Consider the following 19,205-nt stretch of genomic DNA (forward strand, 5'->3'; position numbering starts at 1 on the left):
GTTGAATCACTATTTAGAAATCAAGTGTTGCATTCTTGTTGGTTGTGCAGAAGGCTCCACTTCTGCTTTTCAGAGAGGCACGGTTAGTGTCAGAAATGTTTCAATTTTCTCGAAAAAAAAAACTTGGAAATTTCAGTGTCAAAAGTTGAAAATTTTTGAAACTCAAATTTTCACCAAAAAAAAAAAAATTCTAGAAAATTTCTGAGATTTCTCAGACTATTTTTCTAGCACATTTTTGACTTTTCAAACTCAGAAATGTCTAAGTTTTTTTCTTGAAAACTTCCAAGACTAAACCTTTGGTGGAAATGTATGCATTTATTTATTTATTTTCTTTCAACAATGGCCCTAATTTGCCACCATAGTTTGCAGCCATTTTGTTGTACGAGTGTAAATGTTGAATTTTGGGGCATGACCAAAGGAATTTATTTGGATTTAAAGAGACAAGACGCCCTGAAACGGTTCAAAATAGGCAGACTGAAATCTCACCATCTAAGCATGATTTTCTGGGGGGGGGGAAAAATTGAACATATTTTTATAGCCCACAGATGTATTATGACTTGTTCAAGGAAGCGTAGCATAATAAGTCACCATTTATTAATTTATCCTAGTGCAAGGGGAAAAAACACACAAGAGTAGTACTATTTAAGCTTCCGAAAACACCACTCTGAAGCGCTCAGTTTTAAAACTGTGTGGGTTTTATTGCAGTTCATGCTGAGGTTCAAGTTTACACAGCTAAACCGTCAGGTTGGCAACCATTTCAAATGAAACAGCAAATCTCCTGCATTACTCCTTTCTGGCACAAGAGGGCAGCAGCTTCCACTAGAATGAGGGACCGTTTAAGACTCATCGCGTTCATAAAGGCATTTTATGGCTCCACAGTGAAGCCAACGGATAAAAACAAATAACTTGAGTTCGGCAGCGTTGCTCCTGTTGCTCTGTAAAAGGCACAGGCTGTAGCAAGGATCAGGACACTGGCGGCTCATTTTACCACAAAGAAAAGGTCTACAAAGGCAAAGTAATGCTGCGTTCCTGAGTTGAAATCGTTTGGTTTCAGAACAGCTGTCCTCTCTACAGAGAAGGGATTGGTGACAAAGGAAAGCTGAACACGACGGACAAGAAGCAGACTCTGAAATGAAATAAACCTATAAATTCTTTTAGATCAATGATTAAAAATGGCGGCATGCTTTGTGAAAGCTCTGACTGCAGCAGCCCATGCAGTGTGCGACAGTAGAAACAGCAAGCAGCCCTTAGTCTGACCCTCAGAGGCCTTTGTTGAAGTAAACTAGCTGGACTTTGTCTCCGTACTGAGACACGATGGAGTCTCTGAGCTCGGGCTCCAGCTTCGACACGGCCATGGAGCTGCAGGAGGAGAAAAAATACATTAAAAAAAGAAAAAACAACATCAATTAGTTAATGAAAACATACAGTTTAAACCGATTTACAACCATAAAAATGTCTTAAATCAATATCAGTGTTATAATCACCATTATTATTATTATTCATATTGTTGCATCAAAATTATCATTATATATATTACTTTCATTATCATTCTTATTATAATCAAAAGTACTGCTACTTAAATTAATATTATATAATTTTACAGTAATAACTGATGACAACTTTTACTACATAATCATTGTCCTTATATCTCAATTCTTATTGTTGTTGATATAATTATAGTAACAGACAAGTGTCATGATTACAATTATTTTTCTCATAATCAATATCTAAATTATCTTTGTTATTGTTGCTATTAAATTATTTATTTATGATACAATAAATAATAATGCCATTAAAATAATAATTATTAATATTATTCATAATATATTTTACATGATTAAAAATTATTATATTAGTAACATTATTATATATTATTAACATTACATCAATATTTAACAAATTAGTAACAATATTACTAACATTGTTATTACTGTTAATATTTATCTAATAATAGCTATAATAATTATAATAAGTTATTGTATTATTATTAATACTACTACAACTAATAACAATACTAATGATTATCATTAATAATAATAATAATAATAATAATAATAATAATAATAATAATAATAATAATAATAATAATAATAATAATTTACACCTGATAAATATTAATGAGTGACTTTTCTTCCTTACTGGATTCAAAACCAGATTCTAATTTATCTTAAATATCCTAGATATAAAGTGAAGCTGCATGAAAAACGATTCCTAAATTAATTATTCCTAATAAATACACTTCTTTGTTTGGTTCTGGCCTATATTTACACTTTGATTAATGTTTGAAGAGCGACAGAGAATGTCTGATCGTAGCTCCTAAATTATTTGCTCGATTTGGTTTCTCCCACACATTTAAAAGAAGCAAACTATTATAAAAAATGTAAGGGTCACTGGGTGTCTTCAGAGAAGGAATTAAACTTTTATCAGCTGTCAAAGTTTTATTACAGCTGAATTATAGAATCTTTTGTAAGCATATGTCCCGTAAGACAATCCAAAAGATTTCCGCTCACTGTTTTTAACTATTTGACGCTCGCTTCTCTGCTCACAGCTCAGCTCCCCGTTATTATTTCCTTGCAGACATTTTATTTCATCATCTGAAGTCAGATAACAGGGATTTATAGATTTGTTTGCAGGTCATAAAAACCATCTGCTAGCCAGACAGCAGGAGCAGTTTTACGACTGCTTAGTCAACCAAGTAAATCAACATGAATGCAGCGAGAAAAACATCTGGACTGCTCAATAACATTTAGCAGACTTTTTAATTTGAGAGTTTCTTTGCTGGTCTGAAGACTTCAAGATGCAATGCTGTTTGAGTGGTGGAGAGATCAATTTCAGAGCTTCACAAAATACTGCAGAGAGCGTTAAAATAAGTCAAAGTTACAGGTTTGCAAATACTAATCGAAGAAGTGTCGGGGGAAGAGTTATTTTATTGAAATTATTGCGACGGTCACAAGGATGGAAAGAAAACAGAGTGAAAGAGCAAACGAGAGGAGGAAAGAGAGCAAAATAATGAAACAGTGAAAGAAAGCAAACGAGTAAGAGAAAGAATATGGAGGTGCAAGCATGCATGGAAGAAAGGAATACACTATATATTAGTAAACAGTTTACATTATTTTTAGATATTTTAATATTCTGTATATTTTGTTTCTGTGCTGCTATAACAAGTAAATTTCCCCACTCTGGCATTAATAAAGAAATATTTTATTATATACTATTCAAAGAAGGAATAAACTAGTCCAGATCTAGAAAATACTGCATTCAGATTTTTTCCAGATTGCAGTAGAACCCTAAATATTATCAATAAGTGACAATATTAAAGGAAAATCATGAGGCCTTGGCTCAAGACTTTCTACAGCGCTGAACTTGCTTGGCATCTTTAACAGCTCACAGATTGTAATTTCCTCTCCCCATTTCCAACTTGTTTGACTCAATCAGACATGAAGTCAAAAGGGACAGCGGAAAAGTTGCGAGAGATGAGGTGTTTGAATGTGGCAGCAGGTGAAAGGACAGGATATTTTCATTACCATCGCTGAGGGAACAGGGAGCAGGCCGCCGGCACCATGAAGATCAGACTTTTAAAAGAGAGAAGATATACAAGTCACCACTTAAAACCTGTGTAGTCCATTAAAACTAATGTGACCCTGTGACCTTCTGTACTCACAAGACTCCCACCAGCATGACCTGAATTGGTCCGTGAAGAAATGTGATTCTCTGTTAACGGGCGGAAAGCGACGTGAGGACGGGCGGACACATTTACCTGACATTATCACGCTGATGGAGACAAACGATCTGACCTGCATGAACTTGTACTTTTCCAGCCTCTGCATGATGATGGGGAGGATTACTGGGAGAGGAAGTAAAGGGAGTCAAGACAGGGAAGGGGAATAAATCTCAACATGATGGCGATAAAGAAGGTAGGAATGTTTTTCGTACTCATTCCTGGTGCTGCCATGGTGATCCGGGAGATGACCACCTGAGTGATGCCTTTTACTGCTGCTTTCTGCAGGTGAGAGATGAGATTTCACGGTGGAAAATAGACATTAAAGGTAACCTGTTATGCTTTCCTGAACAGGTTAGGGTAGATATGGGCTACTCAAAACATATTCATCAAATGTATTTTTTTTTCCCACAAAATCATTCTTCGATAATAAGGATCTTGTAACTTTAACGCCACATAAGCTGCTGGTTGCCACGGCAACTCATCACTGCAAACAGATGCACAGTTATACAGTAACACATGTTTAAAAAGCAGAAGTGGAGCCTCCTGCACAACCAACAAGAATGCAACAGCTGGTTTCTGTATGCCAAGTTAACAATAAAACACTTGTCTTTTCCAGCAGCCATTGTACAGCCAAGGCTGTCGCAATAACAAATTTTGATGGGTGATAAATTGTCCCAGTAATTCTTGCGATGGATGATAATTTAGCTGTTTTCACACCATTTTCAACCAATATGTTGATGATGGCATAATAATGCAAGTTTAAGCTTTCAAAGATCAATTCATTTAAATGTTTTAAGGAACTCTTAACACTGCAACTGGAAGATATTTTAAATGTCCAAAATAAAACATGGCAACCAAAAACAATAAATAAGAACCACGTACAACTGAAACCATAAATGAAACTGATCATAATGTCTTTGTAAATAAATTTGCCCTTGGAAAAAATAACAATCAGGTTGGAAATGATCAATCTCATTTAATTTATCATGTGATTAACTGATTAATTCCTTATTGCATACAGCAGAAAAACCAGCTGATGAAATGTGCAGGAGCTCTGCTTGGGTTGCTAGGTGTGTTGCTAGGTGACGAGCTGGGCTCAGCCGGGGTTGCTAGGTAACGGAGCAATGCCACCGATTTTCAAATGGGCAAATTTTCTAGACACCAAAAAAGCAGTAACTTATTGGCAAAAACCATCTGGGTGTTTTTTTTAAAGCGCTTTGGCTGATTTTAGAAACAGTTGGGACACAAACACGCAAAATGTGAAATTTACATTTCATCCAGGTATTAATTTTAAATAAATGTGTGGGACAAAAGTCATTAGAAGATTTTTTCTTAGTTTTTCAGTCAATCAGTGGCAGCTAAAGAGCAAGGATTGCCCATTTCTGATTAGAAAAAAGGGAAAGCAGCAGAATTAATTAGTTTCCCCTGATTGTAATTAGTATAATTCGAACCCCCTGACAATCCTGAAGAGTAAATCTGAACATTTTTCCTTTTTCACAAGCCAGCAGGTTTACTTTTCATGCAAAAGCCCTACTAGATAAAACAAGGCTGCTCAAGTGTCTGAAAAAGTTCTTAAAATTAGTTATTCTTTTAATCAAAATTTAAAAACTAAACTTTTTCCGTCTTTAATCCAACATGTATCATCCTTAGCTGAGCTGAAAAACAAAACTATCTCAGTACAAAGAAAGTAAAAAGCCTGTGGAAGACATTTTAAAAATGATTTATATCAAAATCTGTTTATTCCATATAACATGACTCTTTTTTCTCAAATTCCAAAACAATATTACTATTATGAACTAATAAGTGAAGTCAGAAGATTAAACTTAGTTCATGTCTATTATAGAGTTATAAATGTAGATTATGATGTGCTGACCTTTGAGTGACCCAGTTTGTTGCCGTTTTCATCCGTGACAGCGATGCCGTTCAGAATCTCCCTGAAAAACAACAAAAATGGACGAATTTTAGAGACATTCTCAGAATGTGACCCAGTTTTTGACTTCTGTGGTCCAGACTGAAGATGGTAGATAAAAGCTATGAAGATCAACATGCAGACAAAACAATAAACTAGTTAAATGGTTCAAGATGTGCATTGTAGCTTTCAATCTGACACCTAATAGGTAGATGTGTAAAAAGCGCTGATGAGTGTTTTCAGTAAAACAAGATATCCAAGATATTTAACCAGACCACATGAGCTTTAAATCAGTCCAGAAGCATAGTGTAGCCTACTGATGCGTCAAAAACAACTCAGAAAAATAAAATAAATCTAGTCCTTTGTCAAAAACACAAAATCTTACCAAGTAGTTTTTGTTTAGTTTGTAGTGTAAATATTTTAGTTCACTTGAAATAAGACAAAACTAACTTGCTAGTAACTTTTCAGTAAGATATAGGAGCTTGTTTAAAATAAATGATTGCTTAATATTGATAAAAAACGTTCTAGTTCCACTCATAAATGTCTTATTATGCCATAGGTGAAATAATCTCCCACTTTTTGTGGTCAATATTAAAACAAGCCCCTATAACTTGCTGAAAAGTTACTTGTAATTTAATTTTGTCTTTTTTCAAGGGAACTAAGATATTTGCACCAGAAACCCAACCAAAAATACTTGGTAATATTTTGTGTTTTTGCAGTTTAGGTTTTATTTCAAATGAGGTTTTTTGTTTTAGGATACTTCTTATGCAAATACATTAAAAAGCCTGCACAATGTAGCAAGGTTTCATGGGTAAAGCAAGCTACACGGCAGAGGACTCACTGTTGCCGCATCATGGGAATGTTGACACAGTTGGCTGCTGCCACGGCAGCAAACGGGACCCAGCGAGCCACGAGAGGAGGAGCTTTCTGCAGAACAAATCATCATAAACACCAATGACCTCCCAGGTCATCACATGATAAAATAACACGGATTTGTTGCAGTTTTAGCACACCAGCCTGAAAACTTAACCAATCGGACCGCTAGCTTGAGGTGTGATGTGCAGAGGGACCAGTTAGTGCCGAGTGAACTGCTCTGTGTGTGTTTGTACCTTCGTGTAAAGGTTGAGTCCCACTGCTGTTGCTAAAGCTGTGCTGGTTGCTGTAACGTAAGCCACTCCGATCTGCCTGAGGAACAGGACAAAAGCTGTTAAAACTGCCTCAACAACAAGAATCAGAGTTAGAGAAGAGCCATTAGCATGTCTGATTGGATGTTTATTGAAGTTAAAATCTCATTTTTATCCCATAGATACATGCTCACTGCTGATACTAAAGCCTCCTGTCTTATGAATAAAGCATTAAAGTTATCTGAAACCTCTTCGAAGACAAAGGTATCTTTGCCTGTCTCTCATTTGTCTAATTACTTTCAAATTAAATAATCAGTTTAATTTAAGTCCTTAAAATCGCAATGACGCAGTGTTGTGTTTGTCTCCCAGCAGGTAGGTTTTTAGCACCAACTATGTAGCTTTACATCATTTTATTTTGTTTCAAGCATCTCTATAGTATTGTATACATGAGCCATCTGACTGCAGAGCCAAACAGTTTTCCCTATAAACAGCCAGCAGTGCCCAGCTGACCCTGTGTTCACACACGACTGATAAAGAAGAGCTGATCTAAACCGAACTGAACTGGTTGAAACCCGGAAGCTGATAACATTTGTAAGATGAGCTTTAACGTCTGCATGTTTGCATTGAAATCCCAACAAGGTCCTCTCTTCTTGTAATTTTCATGTACAAGAAAACATAAAAATTATTCTTATCCTTGAATAATTTCAGGAATTATTCGAGAATACTTGGTGAACAGAAATTTAATCTCAAGTATTTATTAGGTCAATTGTAGAGCAAAGTATAAAATGATGTGGCCAGAGAAGAGCTAATTTCTTCCAAAAAGCATATTTACAAGGATTAAGTTTGATGTTTTATGATGTTAAAAAGTTGTAAATATACAGGAAAAAATTTTTTCAATGACTGAAGGCAAAACATCTATAATATTAAAAATATGATGACATTATGAAATCAAGTTTGACAGAAGTCAGGGAAACGGATGGATGGATGGATGGATGGATGGATGGATGGATGGATGGATGGATGGATGGATGGATGGATGGATGGATGGATGGATGGATGGATGGATGGATGGATGGATGGATGGATGGATGGATGGATGGATGGATGGATGGATGGATGGATGGATGGATCTTACTTTGGGGAGATGGGAGAGGCGGCATTGCGGTTGGTGTAGTTGACCAGAGCGTTGAAGGACTGGTTGACCCACTGCCAGAACACCACAGCAGGAACAGTCCTGAAACCAGAGCAGCAGGTTCAGCTTCTGCTTCACAGCAGGATGGAAAGACATATGGCAGTGCGTCCGATCCGGTCCGGCCCGGCTACCTGTAGAACTGCAGCATGAAGCCCGTGATGGTCATGCCTCCGGGGACCTGGAAGGACATGCGGCCGATGAGGTTCATGCGGTCCCCCGTGTCTGGGTGGAAGGCCGAATCGTACAGCTTCTTTGCATAGTACAGCTGCTCCACTGAGGTACCTGGGGGAGTGGATCCGGCCCTGCACAGAACCACAGAACAATACCACTCAGGTGTGGTGCAGCAGATGATTGAATACTTCAGCAAATCGTTCACATGCGGAGACAAGAACCTAAATTGGCACAGATCTTCCCAGAGGCTTGTCTTTTTGAAAAAAAAAAAAAAAAAAAAAAACATAAGACATCGAACAATTCAAGATGGCCGCCATGGTCTTCAAGGAACATATATTTTTGCACTAAATTTGATAATGTCGTTGGTGTGAAACCATTGTTGGACCCACATGATCATTTTTGTATTGTTTTGATTTTCCAAGATGACCACCAACATAAAATATTTTTTTAATAAAACTGATGATTAGTTTAAATATTTTTCACAATGGAAGTCATATATATTTTATTTTCAAAATGGTCACTGTGGTTGCAATGGATAAATAAATTATTGCATTAAAATCTTTAGCAGTTATTACAAGTGAAGTGCACAGCTGACCAAAACATTAGGCTCACTGACCTCTAATTCGCTAAACAATTAGTGAATTGTTTACCTAATTAATTTGCTAATTGCTTAGCAGAGCTAATGGGGTTAAGCTGATTGGATAGCGTTAGCTCTGCTGATTGATTAGCAGAGCTAACGCTAAACTGCAAAACACAAAAGTTAGCAGAAACTAACACTAACCATTGAGACTCTCAGTCTGTTGCACATCTTCATCTCCTTCCAGCTGACGACAATGTCTTCAGTTTCTAATTTTGCAACATATTATTATTTTAAATTGCACAAATAGGATGACCAAAGTAAAAAACTTCTGATGTGACAAAGTTCATCCCAGGAAATGGAAATGGGTAACATTTTATGGCAATGATTGGTTAAAAAAACCTCAAAAATGGTGGCCATCTTGAAAAATGGTTGTCATCTTGAAATTCAAGTAGTTAATGGGAAACATGAAGAATATACAACCTGAGGGGCGAGCATGCAAATTTTTCTGCTCGTATGAAATAATAATTTTTACAGTAATATGGTGGGAGAAAAGAGGAAATGCTCCTCCCAGATGCTACAGGTGGAGTTACGTTCATTTTTTTCTCACCTGCAGCTTTCTACTAGCGCTTTGGCTTCATCCAGCCGTGAGTCTGGGAGGACCGCGGTTCTGCAGTCGGTGATGTTGAAGAAGTGCTTCAGCCGCCCCATAAAGGTGGACTGATCCCACCGGGGAGCATCGATGTCAAAGGAGCTCAGAGCCATTTTATTAGTCAAAGTCGGGCTTTTTGCACCTTGTTCGCCCTGAAGGAGGTCAACAGGGGCTCCAGACGAAACCTGAGGACCAACACAATATTCTCTAATTAAAGATATTACATATTTTTTATCGTCTGCATAACCGTCAAACTTCTGCACTTCTCAGATTTGCTGGAAACATCCAGCGTACTCTCACAGCCCTGAACAAAAACAAACTCCCATTTCCCCTTGAAACAATTTGAGGGCCCATCAGACTTTCACTGGAAATCGTTGACCACCACCTGCTAAATCTTTCCACGCTTAGTCGGTTTGTGTCTCTGCAGCTGCTGAACTTCATCTTAATCACCAAGACGAATCAAGACCTGCTGAATAAGCAGCAGAACATCCAAACTCTCCTCTGTATGTGAAATGAAACCTCAAAGTTTCAGGTTAAAAGTAAACAGGAAAGAAAGAAAAACATATATATCTATAGTGTCTGACTGGAACTGGATTATTTCTGAAGCTGTTTGTTTAGAAAGTAGGTTAAAGGGCTGCATATGCTGGTGGGGGACACAGAGTACGACCAAAGATTCAACTGCACTGTTCACAGTGTCACAAAACTGATTTAACGTGCAGATGAAAGGATCTGGAGGGTGCAGCAAAAATTGTAAGTCTCTTTAGCATAAACACTGATTATTCACCATATGTGAAACCTGAAATAAGGTCTGTTTTAACAGTGGTTACCCAAATATACCTCAGAGATTGCTTTAAATTCTGAAGCAAAATAAGCATCGGAATGCAGCAGGATGCACTTATAAAAGCTAATCAGCTATTTTAAACTTTACAAAAGCAGCATGAGACAAAACAAATAGTATTTTTTACTGAGAAAAAAAAAATCATCCAGAAACAAATAAACCAGATAAAAACAGAGAAATGTGCATCTGCAACCAAGAAACAACCAATTTGCCAAATAAAAAAAAATAGAAAAATACTTCAACAGTAACGTGAAGGTCTTATTTTTCTAGAAAAGGAAAACCTGTCGATTATTGATGCCAAATGGTTTAAGATTTTCCCTCTTTAATTTGATTTGGCGTAATTATTTGTTTTTGTAAAGACTTAAACTGGGGAGATTATGGCTTATTTTGGGGCTTTTTATTTCATACAAACATTAAATATACATTTTATATAGTTTATGTAGCCTTCCAAATGAAATAATCATCAATACAAACTAAACAATATTTACAAACCAGTGACATGTGAGCAAGAGAGAAAATGCTGAGTAATTATGATCTTATTAGCATAAACTTTAGCAAATATGTTACAGAAACTAAGGAACTAAAGTCTCCAATCTCTGAAGTCTCATTCTTCAAACTCAAAATCAGACATTGTTGAGTGAAAAATAAACTGTCTGCAAATGGAGACAGCATACTGCTCATCCTAGCTATAATGACAAAAAATAATCTGAAGTGATTCTGAAATATCTGTGAAATCCTTCCATGGTTTCTCCCTGCAACAAATGTCTTTTTCTCACTAAGTTATAATCTCTCCTTACCTGCAGACCCTGCATCATGGTCCCTGCTGCTGGCCTCTGGTCTAATGTCTCCTCCCTGACTTTGCTCTGTCTATTGCAACAATAAACATTCCTTAAATACGTAAAAAACAATAGTGAGCTTCTGCAACTTCTGCACAGAAATGAAAGAGGTGGGTTTTCTTCCTAGCATTAAATAACTAGCAAAGGATGGAATATATGGTAATTTTATTCAAATGATAGTAGCTGTAGTTTATAATAATCAAGTAGAAGTAAAAATTACAGTCAAGTAAAGTTACTCAGTTTTTCCCAAGGAGTTACTCAAGTAAATAAAACTAAATAACTACTCACAGAGGCAGCAAGTTTAGTGTTCTTGCGAATAAGTTTAACATTATGAATTAACTAGTCATTTTAACTACCATCATCTGTCATCAACTAATTTACTCAATCACTTGGTTTGTTTGAAACAAACTGCAAAGGTTTTGGCATTTTGCTGGTTTGTTGCTATGATTCTTACACACCAAACCCAACAATGCACATCACCACAAACACACCATCCCCACACTTAAACATGGTAGTGGCAGCATTATGTTGAGGGGGTGTTTTTCCAGTACGTATAAGGAAGCTGGATGGAAATACAACCTCCACTGTAAATAGAAAAAAAGAGGAGTATATTTCCACAATAAAGCTCACAAATTTTGAGATTAATTTCAGAAACTGTTTTGGAAAAATCAAGAAAATTTTTGCATTTGAAAAGTGGCAAATTTGCAAGACACATTTCAGAAATATATTTTAAAAAATCTGGAATAAATCAAAAGATTTCCAGGTTATTTCTAGCAAATTTTCAAAATCAGAAATTTCTTGTTTTTTTGTTTGTTTTTTTTAGAAATAGTTTTTAGATTAATCTAAAAATTTCTGATTTTTTTTTCTTGCAAATGTTCCACTTTTCAAACTTAAAAACTTCCCTGTCTTTTTAAGAACATTTCTGAGATTTCTTTGGTTTATAGCTTTTTTTTCTATCTAAAATAGCCACAATACAACGCAAAACACTTGAGACTTTGGTAGAGATTTCCAAAGATGGACGAGCAGTGAAAGTTTGTTGTAGTCTATACAGGTAGATCTAGTTTGCACAAATATACTGCAAATTTACTTGCATGCATTTTACACCACTGGTTACTGTAGCTTAGGATTTACTCAGGCTTGACAAACCAGATCTGCAGGTCAGAGCACATCCAGCATCACAACATATCTGGACAAATTTCCAATACCGATTTCAATGACTTGAATCCAGCTTGGGTTAAATAAAAGACAATCACGTGTTTGGACCGCAATCATTTTTCCTGTGGAGTGTAAAAATCAGAGAGAGGAGGGATAGTTCAAAGAAACACGCCACACTAAGCAGAAAGTGATGCAACTCAGACCTGCAGTTACCTATGAGATCTGACACCCCGGAACATCCAACATACCTGCAATGAGATCTCCGAGCGCCACACCGAGCAACCTGTCAGGTAATCACATATGCTCACGCGATACGGTGGTAACGAAACGCGCACGTAGCACGGCGTCATCCAATCAAAAGCTGGGATTGATCCCCCCTGCTAACCCACCTCCTGTAAACCCGCGATAACCAAACCCAATACATGAGGAACAAACTGCAGCCTCAGCTTTACAGCCAGTTAAGAATTACCTCCGTGACGTGTTTTTCCTGCTGCCAGCGTGGGAGAGGGAAATTATAAACATCCAGGAGCGAGTGTAGCTCACAATAACCAAAATATTGTGGTGTTTATTTGTTTTTACCTGTAGAACATTTAGCACGCAGCTAAACAAACATGCTCTTCATACATGAAACTGGTGTTGCGTTCAGGTGAAATGGTTTAAAATAGTTCTATGACAACAGCGGTGGTACGCTTTCGTCACCGTCCTACGTGGCAAAACTTGACACGCATCCCTAATAGGAAATACTGGAACATAAAATCAGAAACATACAGAATAGTAGGCTTGTCGCAATAAATCGCATGATAAATAAAAATGAGATCATTAATCTCCATTTGTATAATTTATCGTTTTTCTCTTTTTTTCCCCTCCCTCTTTGTACTAAAAGTTGGTGCTTTGGCCTCAACTACCCCTTTTTGAAGGACAATTTTATTTCCAGAGACGTCATAATTTGTTTTATTTGTTGTTTCAGTTTGCTTTGTTTATTGATTTAAGATACTATTCCAGTTCCAGTGTTAAATGTTCATTAGAATGTAAAATGTATTTATCATCTTACTATACCATTATATTACTTGACAATTATCTCAAAACGACAATATTGTCCTTTATCGCAATAACTTTTGGGGCAATTTATCATACATCAAACAGCTCTACAGAATATAATATAAACCAATTTGTTCCTCAGCAAAGAGACAGGAATATTCACACGAAGGTAAAAGTAAAAACAAAAAAAGACAAATTTTATACTGTAAAACAAAAGATTATGTTTTATAGTATTAATAAATAGGCAACAAAATATCACCCTTTTGTGTATAAAGTAAGCATACAATTGTGCAACTTTAGGATCATTAGAATTATGACTAGCTATTTCAAGAGTGAAATACTATCTACAATCTCATAATTATAACTAGCTATCATAACTAACTCATTGATTATCTCATAATTTAGAGATTTTATTTCATTTTTATGAAGTAATATCACATAAACATGAGATGTTATGATGCAGTATCTCATACTCTCATTATGAGATATCATTTTGAGATAGCTATGTCATTATTATGAGAGATTATCTCCTAAATCAAGTGATACCAGTGTTTTTCATCAGAGTGCTGAAAATGGTCTTCCACAATTTTGCAAAGAATGAGTAAATAAATATTGCCTTTGGACACATATACTAAAAGACTTAGCTAGAGTTGCAGTGTAACTCAGACAAAGACGTTTTACAGATTTCCAATCACGTAAAATCCCCAAAAAATACTCCGAAGTGTGATTACAACGTGATAAAATCTGATACAATTCAATTCAGTGTGACTCTACGATATCTAAGCATTTTTCCCGAGTACCATGAATGCAGCACGATCCCAAGAGTACGCACTGTGCGTCTGACGTCACGTTTAGCGGCGTCTCCAGGAGAGAATCCAGCAAGATGGTGAGTTTAATTTATCCCAAAAAATAGCCAATAACTGTTAAATATCACCCTTACTTTTGTGTATATTTATAGTACGTAGATTTTACTTTTGCTAGGAGCTGATTTATCGGTTCTTGCGGTCTGGATCTTGAAGAGAAAACGCAGCCGGAGCTGTCTTGTTGCTCCTTCAGTTACCAGGGGAGATTAGCTCAGCTCGTTAGCTCGGCGCAGCTCCTGTTTGTGTACCGTTATCTATGCAGCGCTGCGTGGAAACATCCCGCTCCACGGGCTCAGGAAACTCACAAGGTTACCTGTTATTGTCATGATCTGATGCGATTGGGGGAGGGTTTATTCAGCTATGAAATAAAAATAAAGTTTAGCTGCACTTGTATGGCCTGTTGGTGAGGAGTCTAGGTGGATGAAGGGAAGAAGAGTAACAACTCATCCTGTCCCCAGGCCATAGACGGATTAGTTAAAAAAAAAAAAAAAAAAAAAAAAAAAAACTGAGTCCAGTGCAGAACATTTAAAATGATTCAAAAATACTTCTTTTTTTTATCCTAGAGGAAAATTAAATGATGTAACTCATATTATCCAAGACTCTTAAAACAATCTGGATGGTGATGCTGTGGGCTGGAAGGATCTGGTAGCAGTCAGGCTTGCAACGAATCTGAGGAGGCCTCTGACTTGAGGCTCATTACTGACATACAAGCAGCTCAATATCTGGGCAGCAGAGATGATATTCCACGGTAGCATGCCTTGGATGACGCCATTAGTTGTTGGCAAGAACTGCTAATCTACTTCATTTGCTTTTGCCGCTCCTCTTTAAACTTCTTTCTATCTGTATGGTTAGAAACCCATGATGATCGATGGCAGAGATGCATCCTTTCAGCCTCCATTTGTTACTAGGATTTATAGTTCAGGTATTTGAGCTTTTGAAATGATAATCAGCTGCTCCCAATTGTAAAAACAATGTATTGGTGCCACGGTTACGTGTCATAACGACTGTCCAAAAGAAAAAAGGTACGAGTAAAAATCCTGCCAGATGCAGAGCATCCAAAAATTAAGAGTATTTGTTCACAAAACTATCAAATAACAATAAGCTTCATCTCATGCAGGTTTGTTTTCTGGTATATTTGTCTCTCTTATATTTTCAAGATGAATTTAAGTTTAACAGAAATCGTAATAATTATAATTTTGTTAGGTGACCATTTTCAGGTATCTATAAAGTGTGGGTAATATTATGGAAACATAATATACGGTAGTATGACAATATGACTTGCAGTAAATAAACAAAATAATTTTGAAGTGTTTCACAGCAAACATGAACTCCAGATAATGAATAGTCTGTCTATCTACTGGGAAAAATAAAATAAGATGTGATATTTCCATTTCATCCACAGAGTTTTTATTGGCTAAGTCTCTTTACTTTCAAAAACTTTTCAAATATATTACAAGCATATAGTAATTTAATTTAAAGTGATATCTGTCAAGTTTTCATCAAACACATCCATTTTCTTTTTGTTCATTTGTTTGTCTACTCGTGGCAATGCTTCATTTCTGTCACGTTGTTACTTTAAACCAACAATTATGGATTTGTTAGTAAATTTGTTGCATATTCTGTAATTTTCCCTGCTATTATAATCTCTCTTTTCCCTTGGAACAATGAACCTTGCCACTGTTTGCTGCAGGGATTGCTGTCCATCCTTCGTAAGCTAAAAAGCACTCCAGACCAGGAGGTTCGGATACTGCTGCTGGGTCTCGACAACGGGGGGAAGACCACGCTTCTCAAACAGCTGGCTTCAGAGGACATCAGCCACATCACCCCCACACAGGTAGCAAAGCGCCGAAGACTCCTCCGCTCCCTGCTTCCAGCGCGGATTGGCAGCAGCTCTGTGCTTTGTGCTCTCTGCAGGGATTCAACATTAAGAGTGTACAGTCTCAGGGGTTTAAGCTGAACGTTTGGGACATCGGAGGCCAGCGGAAGATCAGGCCGTACTGGAGGAACTACTTTGAAAACACAGATGTGCTGGTAAGGGGAGCTCCTCCCCACCCCCGGGCTGGGAGCTTATATTGTAGTCGTTGAATTAAATAAAGATGTTTGCGTTGATGACTGAACGGTTTTCCTCGTTTCAGATTTACGTTATTGACAGTGCTGACAGAAAGAGGTTTGAGGAAACAGGGCAGGTATGTGCAATAAGGAGATTCATTTCTATACTTTTAACATATTGTTGTAAAATTAAATGAAATTCAAATTTTAAGAACTAAAAAGTATATTTTCTCTTTTTTTAAACCTTTCTGGTAATACCAAAAAAATTAGCCACTAATTGGATCCTGCAATAGCTAATCAATAATTTGTAATTTTATTGTTTTATACAGGAAATGATAACCTGCTCTTATTTATTTTGCAATTTGTGTTTAAGTATGCTGAGGTAAAACATATTTAGGTTTAGTTTGATACCTGGCATTATCATGAATTATTGGTGCCCTTTCTGTTCCTGAGCACTCTGAAATGTTGTTTCTGTCACAAAAGAAAAACAAAAAACTACCCATTTTGATAAGATGCTGTTTCAATTTTGGCTGTGCTTGTTTATTTATCGAGAAACACCAAAATAAGTGTAAAATTATTCCCAAATAAGTGATTTAATCCAATACATTAAGAACATTTCAATAAGAAAAATTCTACTTTGATTCATTTTTGATCCCTTTCATTGAAAGACACATTCATTTGAACGGATCATGATTTTTTTTAAATTATGTTATAACAGAAGTTAAATTTTGTGTTAATGTGTAAAAACAGATTCACTACAGGCTCTGTTTTTTTGTTGGCTTTAACCAGCAGACAGCTGAATTCCCTCTGTTTTCCTGGCTTCATCCGTGTGTCTGATGGACAGATGTGTGTGTTTGTTGCAGGAGCTGGCGGAGCTGTTGGACGAGGAGAAGCTGAGCGGCGTTCCTGTGCTGATCTTTGCAAACAAGCAGGACCTGCTGACGGCGGCTCCAGCCTCGGAGATCGCAGAGGGACTCAACCTGCACACCATCCGCGATCGGATGTGGCAGATCCAGTCCTGCTCCGCTCTCACTGGAGAGGGGATTCAGGTGAGCAGGAAGCCCAGCGTCTGGCTCGTCACAAACATTAAACAGTATTCAATGAATTAGAAAGTTAATTCATGTCAGCAATTCACAAAATGGGTCACAGCATGCAAATCCCAAATTAATTTTTTTTAGAAAATAAGAATATTAAACAGTACCACTATTTTTTTTTAAAGTACAGCGATGTTGGTCTAGTGAAAGTGATTGTACAGTAGATTCACTCAGCACTTGGTCAGGGCTCCTTTTGCATGAATTACTGGATCAGTGAGGCTGGAGGCAATCAGCCTGTGGCGTTCAAATTCAAAAATGCTTTACTGAACCTAAAGGGAAATTAAATGTTGTAACTCATATGAATTCAAATTCTTCAAAGAGTTATTGTAAATCGTGAAGGGTCTCTTGTAGCAGTCTGTATTACAGCAAATTTGAAGAAGCCTCTGACTGAAGACACTCTGGTTTCCCAAGACAATCTCATGCTGAGGATGGTCAGGTTGTCGTTGTTGTACATCGTGTTGAGTTTAAGCATTTAATTTGAACACAATTTGTTTGGATAGTTGTAAGGAAAATTTATTATTCCTAATTTCTCAAAAGGCGAATTATTGATCTGTGTAACTGAAATAAATGTTGGTTTATATTTTATACATTTAATAACGTAAATGAAATTGGGAGATTTTTTTCTTAAGGTAGAGTTTTGTTCTCAAACCAGTCAGGTGTAAAGGGTGTGTGAGAGACATTTTAAAACATAAAATGTTGTTACTCTAGCACAAGACATTATTTATAACAATAATAAATTATATTATGTAACTGTCTTTTATTTTTTTTAGGTCATTTGTATTGTTTTTATCTCCAACGTGTGGTGCTTGGAAAGTTTGAAAAGCCCTTGAATTTTAAGTGCCTGAAGCCTGCACTGCACTTTTTTCTTCCACTAAACTTTCCAGTAATATGTTTGCCTACATATGAACACCCAGATTATTTCGCCCCCAAACAGATGTGTGTTTCAACAAAAATAAATCACTGTGTGTGTAATGAAACACTATGACTGTTAATATTATATTCTTTTAGATTCACTTGTATTTCGGAGGCTTTTCCGCGCTCATCAAACTGTTTCTTCTTCTTCTGCTCCTCAGGAGGGCATGAATTGGGTTTGCAAAAGCGTCAACTCCAAGAAGAAATAGCATCGCTTTCACTCCTTCACGACTCAGGATGTGCAGCAGCAGCAGCAGCGTGCGAAACACACACTGACACACGCGACACGTCCTGAGCCTCAGTACGGTGGGATTTACCTGTGAATGTACACGCACTACTAATCCGACGTGGACTTTTTCTAACTCCTCCCCCCCAAAGCATCGCTACATCGCAGATGCGTACGAATCTCCGCGCGTCGTCTGGCTTTCATGAAGAAGAGAGGCGTTAGCCTTCGAAAGGGACCAACCAGCACCACCCATGTGATTCTTACTGTCGCCTATTGGAAGCGTTTCCATTCATCTGCTGCTTCTTGCAGGATCTTCCGGCACGTCTCCATCTCATTCTGATGAATTCCTGTTTTTATTTTTATTACTTTTTTGTTTTAATCATTCCACGGCGGCTCCCAGCCCATTTCCTGCTACTGCTCTGTTTGAAGTGAGGTATATTTTTGTAACTGTTTTATTTATGGTGAAGTAGAACGAGAGAATTGCCTGGACTCTCCCCTTTAAAAATGATACTGTGTTAATATGTACAAAAAGACAAATAAATTAATGTGTGAGGAACACTACATTTTTGGATCAGTTGTATATAAACCGGCCCTTTTTTGTCATGTCGTAGAGTATTCTGCATCCTGCTGTACCGTGTAGTCTATAATGTTTGCATTTCTAACATGGCAGAGATAAATGTACTGTATGGTTTGAAACATTTCTATGTACTCCTTGGGTTAGTGAGGGAATTCACTGTTTTAGCATTTTCTTTTTATTATTCTTGAATGTAATCTGTCCGGTTTGAAAGAAAATGTACGTGGCATAAAAAAGAAAAATTAAAGAGGTTTGAAAAGTTGGCTGAACAAAA

At 36.9% G+C, this 19,205-nt stretch overlaps 2 protein-coding genes across 4 annotated transcripts; one reads left to right on the top strand and one right to left on the bottom strand.

The window, feature by feature from the left end:
* Window positions 1-1,123: 1,123 nt before the first annotated feature.
* On the bottom strand, window positions 1,124-12,823 carry sfxn2 (sideroflexin 2). 3 transcript variants are annotated; one of them, XM_088001008.1, is made up of 12 exons: window positions 12,755-12,823; window positions 9,305-9,531; window positions 8,078-8,248; window positions 7,890-7,988; window positions 6,740-6,815; window positions 6,472-6,557; window positions 5,595-5,655; window positions 3,934-4,000; window positions 3,795-3,844; window positions 3,662-3,711; window positions 3,525-3,572; window positions 1,124-1,359 (listed from the first exon to the last, which is right to left on the bottom strand). In XM_088001008.1, exons 2-12 carry the CDS (start codon window positions 9,457-9,459, stop codon window positions 1,260-1,262), a joined length of 963 nt encoding a protein of 320 aa, XP_087857134.1. In that variant the 5' UTR covers window positions 9,460-9,531; window positions 12,755-12,823; the 3' UTR covers window positions 1,124-1,259. The 3 variants fall into 3 exon arrangements, with proteins under 3 accessions (XP_087857134.1, XP_087857133.1, XP_014858553.2); XM_088001007.1 differs by having other exon boundaries at window positions 12,645-12,814; XM_015003067.2 differs by lacking the exon at window positions 12,755-12,823 and adding an exon at window positions 12,424-12,540.
* A 1,178-nt stretch (window positions 12,824-14,001) lies between these two features.
* On the top strand, window positions 14,002-19,205 carry arl3b (ARF like GTPase 3b). The gene is made up of 6 exons (XM_015003069.2): window positions 14,002-14,099; window positions 15,767-15,910; window positions 15,991-16,107; window positions 16,212-16,262; window positions 16,989-17,174; window positions 18,293-19,205. The coding sequence occupies exons 1-6, from the start codon at window positions 14,019-14,021 to the stop codon at window positions 18,338-18,340; spliced, it is 627 nt and encodes a 208-aa protein (XP_014858555.1). The 5' UTR covers window positions 14,002-14,018; the 3' UTR covers window positions 18,341-19,205.

Source organism: Poecilia mexicana, unplaced genomic scaffold, assembly GCF_051168715.1.
Source record: "Poecilia mexicana isolate PSO_F unplaced genomic scaffold, ASM5116871v1 scaffold_19, whole genome shotgun sequence".
Taxonomy (NCBI): domain Eukaryota; kingdom Metazoa; phylum Chordata; class Actinopteri; order Cyprinodontiformes; family Poeciliidae; genus Poecilia; species Poecilia mexicana.